This window comes from Cavia porcellus, unplaced genomic scaffold (assembly GCF_034190915.1).
Source record: "Cavia porcellus strain 051 isolate PalLab524CR breed Dunkin Hartley unplaced genomic scaffold, mCavPor4.1 scaffold_15, whole genome shotgun sequence".
NCBI classification, from domain to species: domain Eukaryota; kingdom Metazoa; phylum Chordata; class Mammalia; order Rodentia; family Caviidae; genus Cavia; species Cavia porcellus.
Window position 1 is genome coordinate 74,822,819 of NW_026947498.1, and position 24,330 is coordinate 74,847,148.

At 40.8% G+C, this 24,330-nt stretch overlaps 1 protein-coding gene and 1 long non-coding RNA gene across 13 annotated transcripts in view; one reads left to right on the forward strand and one right to left on the reverse strand.

The window, feature by feature from the left end:
- Nucleotides 1–24,330, forward strand: part of Fancd2 (FA complementation group D2) — a 73,335-nt gene that overhangs the window by 21,546 nt on the left and 27,459 nt on the right. For 11 of the 12 annotated variants that reach the window (XR_010039487.1, XM_063225247.1, XM_013146291.3 and 8 more), the window contains 15 exons: nt 2,048–2,182; nt 3,639–3,770; nt 6,734–6,844; nt 10,848–10,957; nt 12,964–13,003; nt 14,172–14,291; nt 14,830–14,903; nt 15,212–15,358; nt 15,888–15,988; nt 16,595–16,710; nt 17,719–17,827; nt 18,930–19,037; nt 19,289–19,401; nt 21,002–21,145; nt 23,601–23,717. Coding sequence is in view for 11 of the 12 variants with exons in the window: in XM_063225247.1 (XP_063081317.1) it covers nt 2,048–2,182; nt 3,639–3,770; nt 6,734–6,844; nt 10,848–10,957; nt 12,964–13,003; nt 14,172–14,291; nt 14,830–14,903; nt 15,212–15,358; nt 15,888–15,988; nt 16,595–16,710; nt 17,719–17,827; nt 18,930–19,037; nt 19,289–19,401; nt 21,002–21,145; nt 23,601–23,717 (1,677 nt within the window). In the remaining variant the exon portion in view is untranslated. The remainder of the gene's footprint in view (nt 1–2,047; nt 2,183–3,638; nt 3,771–6,733; nt 6,845–10,847; nt 10,958–12,963; nt 13,004–14,171; nt 14,292–14,829; nt 14,904–15,211; nt 15,359–15,887; nt 15,989–16,594; nt 16,711–17,718; nt 17,828–18,929; nt 19,038–19,288; nt 19,402–21,001; nt 21,146–23,600; nt 23,718–24,330) is intronic. The other variant, XM_013146294.3, reaches the window with a different exon arrangement.
- On the reverse strand, nt 5,958–23,706 carry LOC106026319 (uncharacterized). Its single transcript, XR_010039488.1, has 6 exons — nt 23,583–23,706; nt 20,362–21,222; nt 16,251–16,331; nt 15,169–15,245; nt 6,974–11,545; nt 5,958–6,183 (listed from the first exon to the last, which is right to left on the reverse strand). It is a non-coding gene; the product is annotated as an uncharacterized LOC106026319 (long non-coding RNA).

Genomic DNA, 24,330 nt, shown 5'->3' on the forward strand with positions numbered 1-24,330 from the left:
TTAATTTCTTTCTTCATCTGCTTTTTCCCCCTCATTCCACGTTTTGATCTCTTTCCCATTTGAGAAACATCTATCTCTTTACTTCCTATTATCTATCTTGTATTTTGCTCTATTTGTAATTTTGGTTGCTAGAATAAAAGAACGAATGTGATATTTGAGCTGTGTGTCTGGCTTATTTCACTTAACGTGGTTTCAAGGTACATCCCGTTTTCCTACAAATGACTGAGTTTATCTTTCTTGAGGCAGAGTTTTAACTGCATTGTGCATAAATACCACCCTTTCTTTATCCAGTCATCTCTTGATGCTCATATATATAGGTTGCTCCCAAGATTTAACTATTACAGGCCAGGGAAATAGCTCAGTGGCACAGTGCCTGCCTGGCAAGTGCAAGGTCTTGAGAGCAGTTCCTGGATACCAAAAAGAAAAGGAAAAAAAAAAGAAATTTAGCTATTACAAACTGTGCTGCTGCCTGGCATTGTGGTACATGTCTACAGTCCCAGCACTTGGGAGGCTGAGACAAGAGCGTTGCAGTGGGTTTGTGGCCAGTCTGGGCTACATAGTGAGTTCAAGGCCAGCCTGAACATGACCCTATCTCAAAAAAACAAAAAACATAAAAACCTGTGCTGTTATAAACATGGATGTTCATGAATCACTACAGTATGATGTCTTTAACTCTTTCTGCAAAATACCTAGAAGAGAAAGACCTTGGTCAAATGGAATTTCTAGTTTTAGTTTTTAAGGAATCTCCATAGTAGTTGCACTAGTTTATATTCCCATCAACAATACAAAAGGTTCCTTTTTTGCCACAGCCTCTCCAGCAGTTTTTATTACTTGATTTCTTGGTAATGCCATTTTTTCTAGAATAAGATGGAATCTCTGTGTTCTGATTTATGTTTCTCTAAGATGTTGAGCATTCATGTATTAATTGGTCATTTGTACTTTTGAAAAGTGTCCATTTTACTTGTCCATTTTTTGATTGCATCTTTTATTTAGGAAGTTTTGGGTGTTTGTTTGTTTTTGAGTTTCTCATATATTCTAGATACTAACCCTCTGAGAAATTGCTGGCAAAAAGTGGTTCTACAGGCTGTCTGTTTACTCTGTTGGTTGTTTCATTTGGCTTTTTAATTTGATATGGGCTTATTGATTTTGGTACTATTTCTTATGTAATTGGAGTTCTGTTGAGCCTATGCCTGTGACTTCAAATATTGTGGCTATTTCATCTACCAACAGGTTAAGTGTTTCTGTTTTAACATTTAGTTCTTTAATCCATTTGATTATAGTCTTTAATCCATTTGATTATAGTTTAGTGCATGGTGAGAAATATGGGTTTAGATTCAATCTCCTGCATGTGGAAAACCAGTTTCCCCAGCACCATTTATTAAAGAAACTATTCTTCCACTAGTTTTTATTCTTTGTGTCCCCCTTGCAATATAGGGGATTGAGCCTACAGGTACTCTACTACTGGCTACTTTCTTAGTCCTATTTATTCTTTGTTTTGAGACAGTCTTGCTAAGTTGTTTTTGGTTTAGTTTTTGTTGTTTTGAGACAGTCTTGCTAAGTAGATCAGGTTGCCTTGAACTCAGTATGTTGCTCAGGTGACCACAAACTTGCAGTGATCCTTCTGCCTTAGCCTTCTGTGTCCTGGGATTATAAGTGTGCATACTGTGCTCACTCAAGGGCAGTTTTTATCTATTTGTGTAATTCCATTGATCCTGAGAGAAAATTCAGAATGATGAAGATTATTCTAAGTAAGATGAAGACCAAGATGCCATAAGAGTGTGCATGATGATCGCTTTAGAATCCTAGCACTGTGGGGGCTGATACAGGAATGTTCCCAAGTTCAAACTCAACCTGTAACTCTTAGGGACTTAATGAGACCTTGTCTCCAAAAAAAGGTCCTAGGGATGTAGCTCTACAAGAAGACCCTTATTTCAAACCCCAGTACCACAAGTGAATAGACAAATATTTAAAACGTTAAAACTAAAACACATCTCTAATATGCATAATAACTAAGCTTTTCCCACAGCTTGTGTTCTTTCTCCTCTAGGTTCTGGAGGATGTCTGTCCTTCTATTCTATTGGTGGCTCAGAATTTGTTTCACTCCCAAGAGCAGAGCATAACTTCATTTGCCAGTTTGCTCTACAAATACTCATTTAGGAGTTTTGACACTTACTGCCAGCAGGTATGTTGAAGTCCTTTATTTTTATGAGGAATGGAGAAATAGAAACACAATTTCGTGTAAGCTGTGATCCGATGTATATTTCTTGTTGATTGAAGGAACCTGAAGAGGAGAGAACACAAAACTGGAGCTTGGGAAACTTGGTTCTAGTCCCAACTTTAAAATGAGTAGACCAGCCTGGGGGATTGAACTCGGTGTTAAATGGGTCTAAAGTTAAGGTCTGAAGCCAGTCTGCTTCATTTAAACCTTGGAACACTGGGCTGGGTCATTAGGTGGTCTTCACAGTGCTGGAATGGCATTTAAATCTAGTTAAAAGTAGTCAACTTTTATTTGATCCTGGAGTTGTTCCTTCAAAAACATATAATAAAAAATAAATGAATAAGAAATGCTTGAGGCCTGTTCCCATGAATAGGGGACACAAAATTTAATAGTAAGTGTCTAGAGGGAGAAGGCTGTATTTGTAGAAAGTTACTGTAAAAATAAGGAATTATTATTAATGATGTTTAAATACACTTGAAGGGAACCTTGGCAAGTGAAGATTGATTGATTTTTTTTGAGTGTGGGAATCGATCCAGAGTCTTAAGCATAGGCAAGCATTCTGAGACTGAGTTCACCCCTAAATCCCAGCTGAGGAATTTATTAGTTTGGTGAAAACCCATCTCAAGGTGGTTGTGGGGGCTGTAGCTCAGTGCAGAAGCCCTGTGTTACTGCAATATGGTGATGTATGTCTGTATTTCTAGCACTCTGGGAAGTGGAGGGAGGATGATTACAAGTTTGAGTGGAAGCCAGGTGTAGTGACACATGCCTATAATCCCAGCATTTGGGAGACTGAGGCAAGAGGATTATTGTGAGTTCGAGGCCAGTCTGGGTTACAAAATGAGTTCCAAGCCAGGCTGAAGTGCATAAGGGAGACCATGTCTCTAAAAGACACCGAAAAAAAAAAAGGTTGAAAGGAGTCTGGGCATCTTGCTGCAAAGGTGTCCTGGGTTAATCCCCAGTACTACAAAAGAAAAGAAAAGAAAAACAGCAGTAGATACAGCTGACATTAAACATACGATTCTGTTACTGGACAGGAGCTTAAAGGGAAGCAGAAGTAGCATCTTAAAACCTTTTTGACTCTCAATGTCTTGGAGGTACTATCATGATCTCTTTTCTCTTATATGGGTAAAACAAAGAGGAAGACCACACCCAGAGGCAAATTCAGGTGGGTTTAGAGACTGTTCACTCACAACTTTTGGAAAGTAGATCAAGTGTGGATCATAGTGTGATTACACTGCAATCACCTGAGGCTTCCTGAATCCAGCATTACTGAAAACTACACAGTAGATGGTAGGATCAGGTGAGCTGTGAATTTAACAAGGTCATCACCCACAAGGCATCAGGGTGAACCTTTTTAGAATGATCTTGCCATGTTTTTGCTTTATGTTGCTCTGGTGAACCTTGTTCTTTCCTTGTGCAGGAAGTGGTTGGTGCCCTAGTGACCCACGTCTGCAGCGGGAATGAAGCTGAAGTTGATGCTGCATTATATGTCTTGCTTGAATTATCAGTACTAGACCCGTCTGCAATGAGGCTGAATGCCGCATTTGTGAAGGTATCTGTTGATTACACTGTCATATGCTGACTCATTTCCTTTGTCAAATATAGCAAAGTTATCTGTTGGTAATCTTTGTTTAGTTACTCCGTAACTGGTGCCTAGAAAGTGAAATGTAATAGGCAAGTACTATTTTAAAATGACTTGTTGGGGCTGGGGATATAGCTCTGCGGCACAAATGCTGCCTGGCAAGCACGAGATGGTGAGTTTGATCCTCAGTACCCTCCCTCCCCACCAAAAACACCTCACTGATTATGTACTACTTAATTCAGCAAACGTCTCTATTCCTAATGGTTGCCAAGCTCTGTCCTGGATGCTGTGGATATAAAGGTCAGTGTTTGCCTTTCCTGATAGACATACAAGCAAGTTATAAGACAGAATCTACTGAATTCTGTTATGAAGCAATGGGGCTGGGGATTTAGCTCAGTAGCTCAAGCATTTGCCTTGCAAGTGAGAGGACATGAGTTTGATCACCGGTAGCAAAAAAAAAGTACTATAGATACAACAGAGCAGGCATAATTCAGTTTGACCTGGAGGGCTGGAGAGTGTCAAAGTGGAAATCACATTTGAGCGTGTCATGAAAGATGGGAAGACCTTCTGACCGACAGTAGTTGAAAGGGAAGCTAAGTGATGCCTGAGGCCATGTGTGCCTGAGGAATGACAGCGGACTGGACAGAGTATATGTGGTTGCAAGTGGGGAGGCGAGACCGGGAGAAATGGAAACAGGGCTCTGTTGCAAAGGGTTGAAATCGAATTGAAGCCATTCTAAAGAGTGTCAATCTTATTTTTGTAGAAAATAGGGAGCAAGTGCAAGTTTCTATTAGGAGTTGATTTGATCAAATCTTGGTTCTGAGGCTGGTGAGTAGATTGGAGACTATAGATTGGCCTAAGAGAGTAAAGGCTGAAATTAGGCTCAAGGGGAAAGAGAGGGAATGATAACTTTATTTTTTAAAAAAATTTTTTTTCAAAGCCATTTTTTTCAAGGATAAAAGGAAAGAAAAATAAGAAAAACTGCAACAAAATTTCAAAACGTCAATTAGGGAGCAACAGTGATACATACATAGCACACCATGATCCCCAGATCATTCACCCAGAGCACAAGACATCTGCATTCAATTGTCCAAACAATACCAGCACAGTCTTTCTTTGGTGAACTCAGATAAATCAGTAGTATAACTATCTTAACTATTTTTATATACATATACATACACATATACATGTTTTTCTTTCAGCTTGTCATACTCACGAAACAATACACTGTTGACATGTGTCTTATTTGTTTCACTAGTGAGTATATTCTAAAGTTGCATCCATTTACCAATACAAGTGTACAATTTATCCTTTTTATGGCCGGATAGTACTCCTTTGTATAAAAATACATGTTTTGTTTCCATGCCTCAGTTGATAGGCATTTGGGTTGTTTCCAAGATCTGGCTATTATAAACTGTACTGCTATAAACATGGGGATATATATATATTATACATATATATATTACTGTGGTATGATGCTTTTAATTCTTTTGGGAAGATATTCAGAGGGGAACGGCTGAGTTGAATGGGACCTCCAACTCAATAATATCTTTAGAATCAGTATGGTTATCAAGAATATATTGTGATAACAAAGCGAACCGAGGTCCGAGTTTTCCATCTTAGGAACCTTGGTGATTTGCTGTACTATGTTGCGAGCTCAGGACTGCAGGTGAGGAGTGCATCTTTTGGAAGAGGCACAGTGAGTTCACTTTGGTGCCTGCACGTTGGATGGCTAGTAGATACCTGGAGATTCCAGTGTGGATCCCAGAGGGCACCTCCAGCTTGATGAGCATAACAGTGTGAGCTCAAGGGGGCAGCAGGTCCTGGGAGCTTGGGAGAGTGCCAATCCTCTGAGAACAGTAAGGGTAAGTGGCAGACCAGGCAAATGTCCACAGAAAGATAGGCTTAGAGTAACGTAAATCAGAAGGGTGTCAGATAGCAAAAACCCAGGTAGAAGAGTGCTTCTTACAGAGAAGCAGGGTGGTGGAGTGTTTAGATGGGGTCATGGTCATTAGCTTGGGCAATTAAAAGCTCACAGAGCCCTTACTACTGGGTCCTCAGACCTCCTTGGAAAAGTAGTGTACCTATTAATATATCCATGTTAGAGATGAGAAAGCTGAGGGGCTGCTCATGGTCCAAAAGGAATCCAGTGGTTCCTCAGTTCATGAATGCTTTTATTTTTGAGCGATTTGGTTCACAAACAGAAGCATTTGATAAAATTTTGTTTTGGTTGCAAGCTCTGCATTGGGTGATGAGCACAACAGCAGTGTCTTTCCCACACACAATACAAACATGGCCGTCTTTTCCAGAATTGTGGACCTGATGGATGGAGTTCATGAACCGCCGATGTACCACTGCAGTTTCCTTTTGATTCCTTCCAGATCTGCAGGGAAAGGATAGTTTATGGAGTAAAAGCTAGACAGGAAAGATACAGTGAGGAGTTGGTGTTATAGACAACTTCTGGTGGAATATTGTTCTCACTGAGGAGAAAAAGGCAGAGAAATGGAAAATCTACCAGGACGACTAAGCTGGAGATGGTTAGAGCCTAGGATTGTGGTGTAGGGGTTCAGGGGACCAGTGCTCAGGGTTTCGTTTTCCTGGCTCTGGGTTGGATCCTAGTCTCCGATAGACTTAGGCAGCTGCAAGAACCCTTTCCACTTGTGTACAGAATATCCAACCTTTATAGTCTGAGCAGGGCTTTTAGAGCTTAAGCTTTTGGAGAAGAGATAGATAAACACCTAGCTATCTAAGTGTGTATCTCATAAGAATTTTAATTTTTGTTTTGTTTTTAGGTACTGGTAATGAAATCAAGGCAGGGCCTGATATGTTAGGCAAACGTTTTACCATTAAGCCTCAGCTCAGGATTTTAATTTTTTGACTTAAAGAGAAAAACTGTTAGCTACCAACCTCATTGTTGACATTTTTTCTTATAGGGCCTTTTAGATTACTTGGATAATATGTCCCCTCAGCAAATCCGAAAACTCTTCCATATTCTCAGCACACTGGCATTTAGTGAACAGCATGAAGCCAGCAGCCACATCAAGGTAAGAGGCCTTGTGTTGAGAAAGAATCTTTCAAACCTCTTTACTCAGAATTTGCTAAACAAAATCACACTAGTCTGTGCAGTCAGAGTGCAGAGCCCTGGTCCCAACTTTTGCCCAGTCTTTGCTTACCACAAATATCGTGTGACTGTGTCCGTGGCTGGAGATACTAGGGTGTCAGGTTTTCTGCCCACACCATAGTCTGGTAGATAGTTAGGTTGTGATCAGCTAACTATGGCATTGAGTTGGAAAAACAGTCCCAATTCTGTACTGAGTCCTGTTGAGAAATAGAATTCCACAGGGCTTGCTTTCATTTGTAAGCACTGCTTACAGAAACCCAAGCAAAGAATTATAAGAGGAGGAGAGATTAGATTGGAATCACAACTCACAACTCTTTTTGTGCCTATCATGTTGCCTCAAACAGTAAATTCATACTAACTGGACTGTGCTTTTAACGATCAGCACTGATTTTACTTTAAAAAAAAAAAAAAAAAAAACCTCTTTAAAGCTAGGTAACACACATAAATGGAACAAATTTAAAATGTATAGAAGAGTACACAGTCAAAAATGATTTCTTATCCTTCTCATTTCTCTAGGCATCTGGTTTCTTTCCCTAGAGTTCATCAGTATTGCTAGTTTATAGCTTTTGTATGTTTTGAGCATTTACAAAAATTTGTATTTGCCTTTATACTGCTATTTCCCTCTCATTTGATGTCTTGTATGTTGTAGTTAGCAGGATACTTTGGAGGCTACTAATATGTTACTCATTTCATTTTTGAATTCTAGTAAAACATATATAACATAACTGTTTAATCATTTTTATTATCAGTTGTAAGGACATTTGCAATACATAAACTTATCACCATCCACTTTTATTTTTATTCTCCCAAACAGAAAATGCACCCAACCCAGGTGCGTACCCTCTACTTGTGATCCCAGCATTCTAGGAGGCTGAGGCAGGAGGAAGGGAAGGGAAGGGTAGGGGAAAGGGATGAAGCAAGCTTGTGCCTATTAGTCATTAATAATTGCAAGTTTCCCTTCCCATCAGCCATGGTAATCTATCTCTACTTTCATCTGTGATTTTGCCTAGTCTAGATACTTCATGTAAGCGGAATGGTGCAATATCTGTCCTTTTCTGTCAGCTTATTTCACATAACATACTGTGTTGTTTTGAGACAGGGTCTTGCTGTGTAGTCCAGCAGGAGAAAGTTCAGCTGTGTTGTGTGATGTAGGAGGTATGATCAAAAAATACATTGAATCTTTAAATTCTAAAATAGTTATTGTAGTAAAACACATTGCCATTAATCCTCCCCAAAATATCCCCCCCAATTGAAACACACTTAGCCCATTGCTCTTGGCAATGTGTCTTTTACTGTTGTAAGTCAGTTTTGTTTAGCTTAACATTGAATGTATGTATTTTTCAATCATCCCTTATATCTGAACTTCATACCTTGTAGTAGCTGACTAATCCTTACTTATGGGCTGCATTTTGTCCATTTGTTTGTCTTTCAATGGACATCTGGGTTGCTTCCGGATTCAGCACTGGCCATTTCAGTGCTATTGTGAACACTGGTGTACATGCACTGATTTGAGCCTATTTTCAGATCTTCTGGGTATGTATCTAGAAATGGAGTTGCTGGATCCTAGGTGATTCTGATTAACATTTTGAGGAACCACCAAAGTTATACATAGCAGCTCCCGCATTTTACATTTTCAGTCACAGGCACAGGGCTCCAGTCTCTCCACACTCTAGGCACTCACTGCAATTAATAGCTACCTTAGGCTGGACTTAGTGGCACATGCCTGTAATCCCAGCACTCAGGAGGCTGAGGCAACAGGGTGGATTACTGCAAATTCAAGGCTGTCCTGAGCTACGTAGTAAGTTCAAGGGTAGCCTAAACTCCATGATGAGACCCCGGCTTAAAAAAAAAGAGAGAGAAAAGAAAAGAAATTGGGTGTGGGACTGGGTGCGGAGGTACATACCTGTAATCATACCTAAAAACTGTGGAGAGTGAGGCAATAGGATCACAGTGAGTTAAAGATCAGCCTAGTCTACATAGTGAGGCTTTGCCTGAGACAGTAAAATAAAAAAGAAAGAAGTGCAAGGCCCAGGTTTGGTCCTTAGCACAAAAAGGGGACAGAGAGAGAGAGAGAGAGAGAGTGAGCGCAAAAACAAGAGCAAGCACTCGGAAGGAAGGACATTTCTATTCTTTATTTTATTTTATTTTATTTTGTCTTTTTAAGACAGGGTCCGCTGTGCAGTTCAGGCTGGCCTTGAGCTCACTTTGTAGTGTAGGCTGGTCTTGAACTCAAAACGATCCTCCTGCCTTCCGAGTGCTGGGATTACAGGCATGAACCGCCACACTCGGGTATTCTTTATTCTTTAGTTTCTTTTCTTGTTGTGGTATTGGAGATTTTTATACTATATGTCAAAGTACTAATCCCTTGTGATTTTCACATATTTTCTTCTATTCACTGCATTGTCTTTTCTGTTTAGTTTTTGGGGGTAGGGATGGTTTAATTCTCAGGATGAGTCTCACTGTGTATTCCAGGCTGCCCTTCAATTTGCTGTGTAGTCCAGGCAGTTGAGGATCCTCTGACCTCAGGCTCCTAGATTTTGGGACTATAGGCATACATCTCTATGCTCAGCTTCTATCTTTTTTTTTTTTTTTTTTTTTTTTCTGGTTTATGCTTTTTTTTTTTCCTCTGGTACCTGGGGATCAAACTCACGACCACGCTTATGCCTTTGAGCCAACCCTGGTTTATGCTTTTTTAAGGGGTTTTAGTTTTTGTTTTCTTTTGTTTCTTTTCTTCTTCTTTTCCTCCTCCTCCTCCTCCTCCTCCTCCTTCTTCTTCTTTTCTTTTCCTTCTTCTTTTCTTTTTCTTCTTTTTCTTCTTCTTTTTCTTTTCCTTTTTCTTTAGGACAGCATCTCCTTATGTAGTTCAGCCGGGCCTTGAACTCACCATGTAACCCTGGCTAGCCTTAAACTCAGCCTCCGAAATGCTGGGATATAGGGATTATAGGCATCATGCCCAGCTCCAGGTTTTTTTTTCCTTGATAGTGTGCTTTGATGTGCAAAAGTATTTAATTTTGATGGCATCCAGTTTATCTTTTTTTTTTTTTTCCCTGTATGGTTGGTACTTTTGATGTCATAGTTAAGAACGTATTACCAAGTCTAAGGACATGAATATGCTCCCTGTTTTCTACAAAATGAAAATTTGGGGACTTACATTTAGGTCTGTGATCCACTGTGAGTTAAGTTTTGGTGTTGCCTTTCTGGTGTAAGTTTATGGTTCAGCTTCATTGTTCTGGATGTGAATGTCCGGTTTCCATTGTACCATTTGTAGAGACACTGTGATTTTTCCACTGGTGGTCTTCATGTCCTTGTTGAAGAGCAGTTGACCATATATGTAAGGTTTATGTCTGCGCTATATTACATTCACCTGTTTATCTATCTGCCCAAGTCAAATAGATTAATTAGCTAAAAAATTAATTAATTAATTAATTAGGCAAAGCTATCCTGTGTTCAGGAATAGCTTTGCTTAATTAATTAATTAATTTTTTAGCTTTGCTTAATTTTTAGGTGTTTAACTTCTTTCACAGTGTTTATATAGAGTTTGACATATAAATCTTTTGCCTCCTAAATTTATTCCCGAGTATTCTGTTTCATTATTGTAGCTAAGCAGCCATCCACATTGAGTTACAATAGTTTTCATATCTTTACACAAAATAGTTTTCATATCTTTACACCACCACAAAAATAATAGCTGCTGTGAGCCAGGTGCTATTCTAGGGATTTTTCACAATCTCTCAACCTTCAAACAATCTTTCCCATCTTGTGGATGGGAAAATTGAGACTCAGAGAAACGAAGTACTGTATAGGAGGTCACAGTTGTAATTGAAAGAGCCCTTTCTCCTGGGGTTTCTTTTGGCTCTGGTGTCCATAGATTCTTTTGCTGTGCCATCCCAGATGCTTATTCTTCACCCGTTGTATTCTCACTGCAGGACGATATGCACCTAGTGATCCGGAAGCAGCTCTCAAGCTCCATAGTCAAATACAAACTCATTGGGATCATTGGCGCAGTTACCATGGCGGGCATCATGGCAGCAGACAGGTATGCGTGCAGAGTCTGGCTTTAGTGAAGCAGGATCAGTTAATGAAAATAAAATGTTACATTGTGAAGGCGTCCTTTTAACAGTAGATTTTAAACCTGTAAGAGAAGTGAGCAAATAGTTTGTGCTAACTTTTCCGTATTTCCTTCCAACTTGGACTTTATAGACCTTGTATGAGTTTTACAGTTGTGATTATAGTCATTGTAGTGTAATGGTTAAAAAGTAGGAGTTGCCCAGAGGTGCAGTCTTTGAAGGCTTTCCACAGAAGAGCACCTTAATCCTCTTGGAATTTGTTTTTCTGTTTCTGCCCCTAAACCAGGTGCTAGACAGTATAAGTCCCAACATTGCTGCACTGATCCTGCTTGGAACTTCATGATCTGAACGGATAACAGTCTTATAGTTCCACCCTTTTTCTTTGATGTCCCAGTTGTAGCATCTAAAGAGGCATCAGATTTGGGGCTTGTTAAGATGGTGACTTTGCAGTACAGTTTCATGTCCATTGAATTGTGCAGAACTTGGGCTGGGGATTTAGCTCAGCGGCATAAGCACCTGCCTTGCAAGCGGGCAGTCATGAATTCGATCCCAGGTACCTATAAAAAAGAAAAAGAAAAAAAAAAAAAAAGCAGGAATTGTGAGGAACTCCTGAGGCCTCAGGAATCAGCGTTAATAATCTGAAGAGGCTGCATAATGTATTGGTTGAACAGTTTATTCACTGAGACTGCGCCACTTGCCTGGAGTTACATATTTGTAACCTTGAACCAGTTGTTTCTACCTTTTTAGTGTCACCTCTGTGCCATGAATATCTGCATGGTATTTACGCCATAGCGTCACTGAGAATGTTAAATAGAGCAGAGCCAAGCACACAGCTGTACTAAAAGAAGCAATGGCCCCAGCCAGGTAAAGGAGTGTGCACCCTAGTGCTGTCACTGGATGGGACCTGAGGAGGCCTCCACAGAGAGGATTGGGACCTCACCTAGCCCTCGAGCTTTTGGAGGAGAATCTCGGCACTTCTCAATGAGATAGGCGGATTTATTAGGCAGAATCAAAAAAGTACACACTTAGAAAAGAGCACACGTGTGCAAGGCCAAGATACACCACAGTCTTGGTAGAATGTTTCTGTGGTCAGGGGATGCCCTCAGGATACATGGCCTTAGATGGTTTGTTCTGTTGTTCGTCTGCTGTCTGTTTCCTTAGGGTTAGATTGCTCACTGGTGAGCTGAAGCAAAAGCACTTTTCCAACTGGGTTAAAATGTACTGTTTTTGCATGTATTTGAAGTTTGGAGTGCCAGATAATAGGGCTGTTCCTTTGAGAGTAGAAATGTTTCGATTTGTAGATTTATAATATCAGAAGAAAACAGGTCAAATTTATGGACTCATTATATCTTTAAAACATAGGGATTTAGGAGTGAGGAGCCTAGAAAGCACAGGCCTAGGGATGAAAAAGACATCAAAACCCTAAGTGACTTTGATTGTGTCCGTAGGCTGCAGGTTTGTTTAAATTTCCATGTATTTTTTCTATGCTACCTCAGTCCTAACTATTTGGGGGTGGGGTGAGGCAGAAAGAGTTTTCTTCCTCTCATCTTAAAAAAGAAAAAAGGAAAGCAACCTGAATAGCACAGCAGGACCCTGTCTCAAAGAAGAAAGAAGTGAAGTGCATGCCCTTATTATCATCACTAATTTAATGTGCCCTTAGAAATCCATGGGAGCTGGGTGCAGCAGCATCCACCCGTACTCTCAGCACTATATGCTGACCTGGGAGGATCAGTGGAGCCTAGATGTTTGAGACCCAGCTAGGCAACAAGGCAAACCCCACTTGAAAAGACAGAAAACAAACCTGAATTGTTGTATATCTATATCCATGGTTTGCATGGGCAGTATAATACCCCTCCACGCCTTCAGAACTCTTACCTCTACTCTTGCTTCAGGGAAGGTCAGGGTTGTTTAACTTACTGCCATTTGTTGTAAAATATTGAAAAATGAAACTTACAAGTGGATATTCTAATTTCAGCCAAGAGAGAGTTGACCCGAGCAATGAGCAGTGCACACAGGTGAGTTTGTATATTGTACTCATGTATGCTTATGAGAAACTGAGGAATTGCTTCTTATCACTCTCAGATTACCAGAAAGAATACTTTTAAAAAAAAAATCTTCTAATCTCATAGCTTTCATGGTTTTTGTCATTTTTGTGACACTTAGATTCTTTCGGCTTGCCTTTACTTACATATCTCTTTACTTATATATCTCTCTGCACTCTCTAAATTGAAACTTCTTAGTGGTGCACACTTATGATTAAAAGGCTGAGACAAGAAGGTCTCTGTGAATTCAAGGCCAACCTGGGTGACAATATCTGTTTAAGACCAACCTGAACTATGGTGGAGACCCTGTCTCAACAGCAAAAAGAAATTGTAAATTCTTAGCAAGAGCTGACCATGGTTAGTTGGGCATGGTGAAACGTGCCTGTAATCCCATTGACATGGGACATTGAAGAGAGAAGGTCATTTGTTTGAGGCCAACCTAGGTAACTTAGCAAGACCCTGTTCAAAATTTTAAAAAAAAAATAAAAAGGGCTATGGATATAGACGACTTGCCCAGCATGCTGCAGGCCCTGCATTCAATTCCTAGTACCATGGGACAGGGAGCGATAGCAATCAAAGGTAGAGCCCACTGTGTACAAGGTATCAACCCTAGCATGCTCATCCCCAGAAGAAAAACATGGCAGGTTGGCTGGACCATATGGGAAAAGAACCTGTGTGCTCAGATATAAAACTAGTTCAAGGATTTAGCTCAGTGGCATAAGCACCTACCTGACAAGCACGAGGTTGTGAGTTCTATCCCTGGTACCAAAAAAAAAAAAAAAAAACCAAAAAAAAACAAAAAAACTAGTTCAGAGATGGAAAACCAAGGTCTTGAATGCACGGAAGGTATTTTTGTTTTCCTCTTTAAGCAGAGATAATCCTTAAAGGTTTCTTAGCATGGAAATGGCATAATGAAAGTTTAGCTTGAGAAAAATGAGTCTGGCTGTGGAGTCTGATGGGTTGGAGAAAATGTTGATTAGAAAGAGACATGGTTGTCAGGAGGCTCTGGAAAGTCTCAGGTAGGCGCTTAGTGGTATGGCTGGAAGGGGAACTTGACACAGAGTGGGGCAGAGGGAGCTCCAGGAGTGTGGGAGGGGCTGCTGGCCAAGGCACGAGCATTCCTTCTCTTCTGCTGCTCCAGGTGATGTCCTTGCTGCAGCTGGTTCAGTCCTGCAGTGAGCAGTCTCCTCAGGCCTCTGCACTGTATTATGATGAATTTGCTAACCTGATCCAAGAAGGAAATATAGCTCCAAAAACATTGGTAAGGTCCAATGTCTCTTTTCAAAGTGATGAAGCATGAGAACTGCACCTAGGTCATCCTGCAAGCGCCCCAAAGTTTTAGTTGAGAGGATGATTCTACCCCCTCCTCCCCTGGGTTGGGCTTTTCTGTCCACATTCTCCACATATCGGTACTCACAGTAATGAGGGAGAAGTGGAGGGTTGCTTGGTGTAGGTGATGTTGACAGATACCATCTGTTTGGTAGCCCTGTTCTACCACCGGTCACTGTGCTAAGCGCTTTCTGTATGTACCCTTTTCCACGTCACGGTAGGAGGTATGTATCGTTCTTTCCACTTTAAAAATGAGAAAACTGGGGCTGGGGATTTAGCTCAGTGGTATAAGTGCCTGCCTTGCAAGCAGGCAGTCATGAGTTCAATCCCTGGTACCGATAAAAAAGAAAAAGACAAAAAAGAAAGTGAAAAAAAAAATGAGAAAACTTAGGCTTGGTCAGGTTAACAGTCATTTATCTGTAGAGCAAGTGCTCCTGAGAGCACATGCCTTTTTTGTTTGCTTCCTGAAGGAATGGGTTGGGCAGACTATCTGCAGTGATTTCCAGGATGCGTTCGTGGTGGACTTGTGTGATGTCTCAGAAGGGTGAGTGCTGTTTGCCTCTGCTCTGGTTGCCCAGGTGAGGAAGTTAGGTTGGCCATCAGTGACTGATACAAAGTTCACTGTGCCCTTCACTACAGCCAAGTCTGTCCCACCCACAGCTTCTTTCTTTTCAGCCCTAACAGCCCTGCCCCTTGCTTCAGAATCGCTAGAAGTCCCCACTTGTTCTTTGTCCTGTTTCTGACTTCTCCCCACAATAGTTTATTTGAAGTTAATTTGTTCTTGTGCTTTCCTCCATAGGCTTGCTTACCATTGAGCTGGAGCATGAGATTCTGGCTTCTCTGTCTTCACAGGGCACTTCCATTTCCTGGGAAAGCACTCTACGGGCTGGAAGAATACAATACTTGTGATGGAATTGCCATCAATCTCCTGCCTCTACTCTACTCTGAGGAATTTGCAAAAGATGGAGGTCATATGACTGCACAGGAATCAGGCCAAAAGTCAGTACACTCTCCCTCCCCCAGAATCTCTGTTGGTGGTTTGAGTGTTCATAGAGCATTTTACGGTTTTTCCATCTGCAGGGAACTTGAGTTAAAGGAGATTCTATTCTCCCAAGGGTATTTGGAGGATTAGAGGGAATGAGACAAATTCGTTATGTTTTTCCCTTGGATCATGAGGTTGAAATTTGCATTATTTCCTGAGAACCAACAGGTGTTCTGTGAAGCGATTTTCTCTTCTGTTCTTCTGTTCTTCTTTACCTTACCCTTGTTTTCTTTCCTGTGAGCATTGTTGGCTACTTCTCCCTCCTACCACCTTCCCTGTGTATCTCATTCACTCTACATAACCCCTTCCTTCTTTGTAATTCAGGTCACTGTTGGCTGAGCATTCATCAAGTTAGTTACCATTTATTCTTAAAAGTAAGCATTTATTTTGTGGAAAACTTACAAGTTATAAAGACAGGCACTGTATTGACATGAACTAATGTGATGATGGCTATGAATTGTCTGCAAATGGACTTTTCCTCCCCAGATTGGTGTCTACATTGTGCCTGGCTCCTTATTTCCGGTTATTGAGGTTTTGTGTGGCAAAACAACATAATGGAAACCTGGAGGAGATCGATGGCTTATTAGGTATACAACGAAGTCTTGGGTCCTCTTTGTGACATTTCTTGCCAAACAGACAAGGGCCAACTAGTACATGGTATAGGTAGGAAGGGATTTCTAATTTTACAGAATAGTATAGCAATGGAATTCCAGAGATAAAATAGTATGTATTTGATTGCACAATGTTAACAAATAACTTGTTATTGTAGTTCCACATTGCTTTCTAGTGATTCTCTTTTATAACTCTTGCCAAACTTCTTTATCCTAAGATGGGTGTGCTGGTGCTTACCTGTAATCCCAGTAGCTCCAGAGGCTGGGACAAAAGGACTGTGAGTTTGAGCCCAGCTTGTGCAATTTAGTGAGACTTCATCTGAAAATAAAATTTTTAAAAGGGCTGAGGACATAATGCAGTGGTAGAGTATTTGCTTAATATTCATAAAGCCCTGGGTTCAATCCCCAGTACTGTGAAAAAAGAAAATACTTCTTAATTATATTTATTGGTTGCTGCATGAGATAGAAGTTTTTTGTTTTGTTTTGTATTTTGAAACTAGTCAGAGCTTGATCTCCAAATATAAGCTAAAGGGAAAAGGAAGGCATTCCAGGATATTTGAAGGGCTTGTCCTTCTCTCTTAGATTGCCCTCTGTTCCTTACTGACCTGGAGCCTGGAGAGAGGCTGGAGTCCATGCCTGCTAAGGAGCGCTCATTCCTGTGTTCACTCACATTTCTCACTCTCAACTGGTTCCGAGAGGTGAGCAGAGTCACTCAGACATCCCTCCTGTGGTCATTAGTTCTCTCAAAATACAGCTACTCCCTTATAAGGCTGGGTGTGGTGACGTATACCTGTAATCCCAGTACTTGGGAGGCTGAGGCATGAGGATCATGGCGAGTTTGAGACCAGCCTGGGCTACAAAGTGAACTTAAGGCCAGCCTGAACTGCACGGTGAGACCCTGTATCCAAAAAGACAAAAACAAAAAAACAAAACAAAACAAACCCAGCAGCTATTCTGAACTTCCATAGGAATCCTAAACAAGCTCCACCAAGTGCTAGTGTCTGTGCTCTACCTGTTTCACCCCACCTCTCCCCAGCTGGTGTGGTGCCAGAGCACCCAGAATAAACTCGTGAGACCTATGCTTCCCCATCCTGAGCCCTCTCAGAGCCTTACTTCTGCCTAGAATGATCTTGCCCTCCGTGGAAGAATTGTTCTTTTGGCTAGCACAGGCGCATGCTGATTGGCTGCAGTGAGATGACTGGTGGTGGTTTCCCTTCCTTTGAACATGTTACATTTCAGAGAGATGGTGATGGCAGCATCCTTCTGCCGTTTCTGCTTTCCCTTGCATTTTAGTTCGGAGATATGTGTTTGAATGACTTACAGTTCATCATCGTGGTGTTATTATAATGTGGACAGGATGGGTATTGTTTTTTTACATATATAGAATTTCAGTCACAAAATTTTATTAAGCATTTACCTGCTGCTAAGTTAATTTGTCTATAACATTTAATTCAAATAATAACTACTGTCTGTTGTCATTTTAAAGTTGAAGGCTAAGGAAGTAACTTGGTTGTAGAGTATTTACCTCGTACATGTGAGACCCTGGGTTCAGTTGTCAGTACTAGAAACAACAAATGCAAGCTATAGCATAGAAACTCACAGATGTGCTTCCCAGGGGCAACTTTGTTATAGGTGAATAAGGCAAATAATGCAGACTTAAAAGTTAAAATCTGAATACATCACAAATGTGAGAATATAATTTGCAGGTAGTGAATGCCTTCTGCCAACAGCCGTCACCTGAGATGAAGGGGAAGGTCCTCATGCGGCTGAAGGTCATTGTGGAGCTACAGGACATCCTGGAAAAGCACTTGGCAGGTAGGGCTCATCCTCTCAGCTCTACTCAGGTCAGGGTGGTGCCTGCACCCTCCGCAAGCAGGAAATACGTGCTGAACAAAACTTTTGATGACTGTATCTGTTTCGCTCTATTGTTAGCACCAGGAAATTTTACTAGTTAAAGTAAAGACTATTAAAAAGAAGACACAAAACATGGGTTGGACCATTATCAAGTTACTTTGTTAGTTTGGATGTTATATTTCTGATGGTCTTTGCCTATCTGAACATAGTCATGAGCCAGGAGAAGAGATGAAGGCCTCTTCATACCTTCTGATCATGTAAATATACCAGTTGTTGTAAGGAATTACTATCTTGATTCTCTGGAGAAAACGTGCAGCTTCCTTGAGCCCCTCATTTAACATAATAGTGTGTAAAACAGAGTGCTGCAGGGTTGTGGCAGGTCACACCTGCGTCTGTAATCCCAGCCACACAGGGAGCTGATGCAGGAGGAACACATTTTACTACAAGGGAATATTAGGGATCCCTTAGCTCAAAAAAATTTACAAAGTCTGGGGTATAGCTTGGGGTACAGCACTTTCCCAGTATGCACAAAGACCTAGGTATAATCTGTAGTCCTGCCCAAAAAAATTAAAATCCAAAAATACTGCTTTGTGACCAAATGTTATTAATATTGCGAGGGATTTTTTGTTTTGTTTTATAATGTACAGTCTCACTGTGTAGTGCAGCCCTTGAATTCATTTATATGGCCCAGGCTGGCCTCAGACTCCTAGCAGTCATCCTGCTTCAGCCTTCCGAGTACTGGGATTATGGGTGTGTGTCTGTACAGACAGTATCTTTAGATTTCTGAATATAAGTTTGTTTTAGTCCTTTTATGTGTAGTTTTATATCACTATTTAGAATGGTTTTGTTAGTGATCATAATCAGTTACTATACTATGATACTGCTGTAAGTTCTCTGGCTATCCGGCAGTGTGAGAGGAATGATAGAGAATGACAGTGTGGCCCATAAATACTATAATGCTTGGTAAGTCTGGAAACTAGTTTTCAGCCAGTTGGGTGATTGCATTCCAAAACCAGTGGTGGTGCGTGGTTGGTATACATTGACCTTCTGACGTCTCTTTCAGTTACTCCGGACTATGTCCCTCCTTTTGCACACTTTGACTTGGAAACTTTAGATGTAATACCTCATAGCAGTTCTGCGTCAGCAAAAAGCAGGAGCAAAGGAAAGATAAGTATGTTTCCTGCTTCCCTCAGCCACACTGAATTAACCAAAGACATTTTATATATGCTGCATATTTTTCCTCAGTCACTATATAAGCATCAGTAGTTGGAGAGATTATATAATTGAACTCTTTCTCACCAGGCATATAAATGCTTTGTAATCTAGGCTATAGTGTTAGCTGTTCTACTGAGTGGAAAGTTATTTCCTGAGAGCACTGATTAATTGAGCACTTAAGTCACTTTTCTCTTTTTAAAATATAAGGAGGAAGAAAACAAAAAGCAGATGATGGCAAAGCATCCCCTGCTGATAAACTTTCGAAGGAGGATAATTCAGAATGTGAACCTGTGGCATCTGGAAGAAGCCAGCTAGACAAGGTACTGGAGGGGTAGGTGATGAGAGTATGTACAGCAGCCCAGTGCGGTCTGCAGAGGGCCAGCCTGATTCCCTGTATTTTATAGAGGAGAACTTGGAGACTGAAGAGACAGTCTTTAAGGCTTTGGAATAACCAGTGACCTATTTACAAGCAAAGTGCAAATTATACTTTTTTTTTTTTGGTATTTTTTCAGACAAGGTCTTCACTTTATAATTCACACTGACTTCAAACTCACTGTGTAGCCAGCTTGGCCTCAAATTTATAGCAGTCCTCATGCCTCAACCTCCTAAATGCTGGCATCACAGTTGTACACCTTCACACCCACACCTACTCAAGTTACTGTTAAATCTTTACTTCTGTACACAATGCTGTTATTTTTTTCTAATTATTTTCCTTCATGTTTTACTCCCATTGTTTTGTATCCCAGTAGTGTTTTGAATTTTTCCTTGCAGTAATTATTAAATTCTATCTAAGACATACTTCCTGTGTTTCTGCTAGTGTCTTTCCCCATCTAATCCTAAATTATCAGCTTCTCAGTGAATTAAAATAATTGCAAATGCTTAGTACAGTTTCTGATACTTGATTAGCAATAGTTTCTTTTCCTGTAATTTCCTGTATTGAAAAATAGATTTCATGCATTTGTGAAATTGCCTGGGCTCCACATGGATCATAATCACTCTGTCTTTCAGTTACTATTTATTATATAATTCATTGTTCTAAATGTCTTAAGTGCAGTTTAGTATTAATGGCTACATGTTAGCCGGAAGGTATTTATGCAGTGAAAATGTAACTTTTTACATAAGGGTAATGCTTATTTGCGCTTTAGAATGGTCATTAAAAATTAGATAAATATAGAAGATTTATTCTCTTTTTTGCTGCATGTTTTGATTACTTTTTTCTCATTGTTGAGACAAAATACCTGACACCCAAAATGAAGGAAGGAAAGGTTTATTTAACTTACAGTTTTTGGATGTTTCAATCCATACTCCTCTGGCTCCAAGGCAGGATGGCGTGGTTGAGGGGCAGTTGGTCATGGTGGCCACAAGGGACAAGAGCAAACAGGATAAAAGGAGGAAGCAGCCTCCTCCCCTCCCCTCTGTTATATGCTGGCCCTGCGCCCCTGGGCCAGTGCAGCCCTCACACCACCACTCCCAGCACTAGACCACCATCCAATCACAAACATTAGATTCAGCCACTCCATGACTGCAGGAGGCTTGTGGGGGAACTTTTAAACAAATGACAAAATGATCCGGCCTGCAGATCAACAAGTTCAGAGCTCCTGGAGGGGAAACGGGGATTAAATAAAAGACATGGGGGAGACAAAAAGAGACGAAGGCAAGTTGATGTGACCCAATCAAGCCTCCGGTTTATTGAGAAAATAATCACACCTTTTATAGGCTAAGGGCGGGAGCTGGGACAGGAAGAGGTTAAACAGATGAATACAACAGGGTTACCATCACATCCGGATAAGTGACGTAAGCAGAAGAGGATTATGGTTAATGTAGGCAGGCGCAGTGCCCATAGGAGAGAGAGAGAGAGACATCTAGGCAGCAGTGCCTGTCACTCGGCTCCCTACAACAAAACTGTATCTTTCCTTCCAGGAGTTCACAGGGAAGGAAGCGAGGGCATCAGTGTCCCTGCAGAATTATCGCGCTTTCTTCCGGGAGCTGGATATTGAGGTCTTCTCCATTCTCCGCTGTGGACTCGTAACCAAGGTTATCTTAGATACTGAAATGCACACCGAAGTGAGTGACATACTGGAATCTCAGAAATTTGTCTTCTTTCAGGAAGTTCTTCAGCTCTTCGTATTTAAAAAACAACACTGTAACATTGAGAAAAGTTAAAGTGTTGGATGAAGCTCAGTGACAGAATACTGGGTTCTATCCCCAGTACCACAAAAGGAAGGAAGAAGTGATTTAGACTCAACTTTAAAGCCTTTAGAGTACCGATGAGTGGTCATCCTCATCACTTAGATGTTTATAAGCCAGAAATTTTCAGCAGTGTGTTAAAAATGACAGATCACAGGCCAGGAATATAGCTTAATGGCACCTACATCTGCCTGCCAAGTGTAAGGTCCTGAATTTGATTCCTGGTACTAGAAAAAGAAAGAGAGAAATGACAGATTACTGATAATACTTAGTTTGCTTTTGTAGAGGAGTTGTTCTCTGGTGTACAGAGGTTAGCGCTGTTTCACGACGTTTGTTCAGCATCTACAAATGCTTATAGAGCCATTTTTTAGGTGAAAGCATTTACTAGTAATTCAGACACTGACAGTGCAATAGTATATTCAGCATGGTGTTTGCCTTCAAATAAGTTATAACCTAATTGGAAACGTGATAAAGTGATAAACCAGCAGTAACTATTGCTGGACTAGACCACATTAATGGACTAGCAAATCCTCAGAGAATTATATTTCTAATGAAATTGAGAGTAAAGATATTTTCACAAAAGAAAGTACCTTTTGATATGAGATTTCACTGGATAGTAGACTGTCTCCACACTAAGAAATACAGAAATACCTTGGACCTTTACTTGATAGTTATAAGAATATGGGCCTCTCCAGAACAGTAAATGTCTTTGTTAGGTGGGACACTGGAAATTTAACACATGGTCTTCACAGTGATTTATACTCCGGGCCATTTTTTCACTTTTATTTTTTAAGGCAAGGTATTGCTCAGTTACCTAGCTGGGTTTCAGTTTGTAACAGGTGTGTGCTACAGCATCTCACTTTTTTCTTTTTTCCTTTTTTTGGTTTTTTGAGAGAAAGTCTTGTTTGTAGCCCAGGCTGGCCTCAGAGTCCTTCCTCAGTCTCCCCAGTGCTGGGGTTACAGGCATGCACCACCGTGCCTGGCTCTTTTTTTTTTTTTTTTTTAATCTTCACATCAGCTTTCCTGTAGAAAATTCTCCAAAATTGTATGTGGAGGCTGAGGATATAGCTCAATGGCATAAGTGCCATTCTGGCAAGTGCAAGGCCCTAGATTTAATTCTTGGTACAAAAGAAAGGAAAAATGAATTGTGTGTGGAGTGAACAGTTTGGAGTGGGACTTCATCCTTTCTACTTCTGGTAGTGTAATATACTTGTAAAGATTCTGCCTGTAGTTAATAGTAAAACATTAAGGGAAAGAAAATATGAAAGGTGAAATTGCGAATTAGTCTTTTTGGGCCAGGGATTTAGCTCAGTGGCTTAAGCACTTGCTTGGTAGGTACAAGGTCATGAGTTCGATCCCTGGTACCAAAAAAAAAAAAAAAAAGGAAAATGAATTAGTCTTTTTTTCTGCACAGTACTGAAGATAGCAACCAGGGCCTTATAAGTTCCCTACCACTGGCTTATATCCGTAAGCCTTCTTTTTGAGGCAGAGTCTTGCTAGGTTGCCCAAGCTGGCCTGAAGCTCATTATCTTTTTGCCTCAGCCCCTTGAGTAGCTGGGAGTATAAGCATGTAACACTGTGTCTGGCAAATTAGTCATTTTTACTAGTGTGTCTTTAAAAATACACCCTAGTTTTCTAGGGAAAAAGATACAAAATGAAAGTATGTTTTCTGGATGGGTTTTTTTGTTTTGTTTTGTTTGAGACAGGGCCTCACTGTGTAGTTCAGGCTAGGCTTGAACTCCTAGCAATCCTGCTTCAGCCTCCCAAGTCCTGGGGTTATGTCTTCTAAACCACATTTTCTCCTATTCTTTGTATGTGTTTTGAGACCAAATCTCACTGTGTAGTTCAGGCTGGGCTTGAACCTGCTACATAGCCCAGGCTGGTTGCAAATTTGAAGTCATGGCAGTCTTTCTGCCTCAGCCTTCTGAATGCTGAGGTTATAGGTATGCACCACCATGCCCAGCTAGGATTCCTATTTCAATAATTTGGAAATTTGCTTTATTTTGGAAACAAATTTTGACATACTGAAAAGTTGACAGAACACAACTACTACATTTTACATGAGGTGGAGAAAATTCATCTTTTATTAAAAGTCAGATTCTCTACTCATTTGGACGCATGAACCTGAAATATACAAAAACCGAAATGAGCAGGCAGGCGTGGTAGCACATGCCTTTAATCCCAGCACTTGGTAGGCTAAGAGAGGGGGCCTACTTTGGGTTCAAGGCCATCCTGAACTACAAAGCAAGACCCTGTCTCAAGAAGACAAAAACACAGACAGAGAGACCAGGACCCATGTATCTGGAATTAGTACCTCTTTTTCACTTCATAGGCTACAGAAGTTCTGCAACTTGGGCCACCAGAGCTGCTTTTCTTGCTGGAAGATCTCTCACAGAAGTTAGAGAACATGCTGCTACCTTCTTGTACTAAAAGAATGTCTTTCCTCAAGGTCAGTGTAGGCAGAGCAATTCCTGAGCTGTATGACTCTGGAAGCAAGTAGGTGTGACAATTCGTCTTTCTGACCTCATGCTTGGGTATGTGGATAACATGTTGGCAGCCCTGTTGCCAGATCAGATTCATTTTGCTTAGAAAGGAATTCTGAGCTAGGGCTGTAACTTAGTGGTATTAATAGCATGGACAACACCCCAGCTTTGATCCCCAGCACTAAGGAAAAAATGAAACACAGACCTCTGCTATAGCAAACAAAAAGGTACTCAAAACAAGAAATTTACTACTAAGTTTTCCGAACATTCCTCTTTCTTGATCTTCACTTGGGTCTTATTTGTGTGATGCAGACAATCAAATCCAGGGTCTACGAATGCTAGGCAAATGTTCCACCACAGAACTATGCCCCAGAGCCCTTGGGTTTTTCTTTTTGTTTTTTCTGTAGTAGGCCTTTGCCTTAAACTACATCCTCTGTCCTTTTTATTTTGAGACAGGGTCTCACTGAGTTATGAAGTAGCCTCAGCCTCTCAGAGTGCTGGGGTGACAATCCTGCACCATCACATCCAGCTCCCAAACAGCCTGTGCCTAAGCTTCATTGTAGCTGCCTAGAGAGGTTA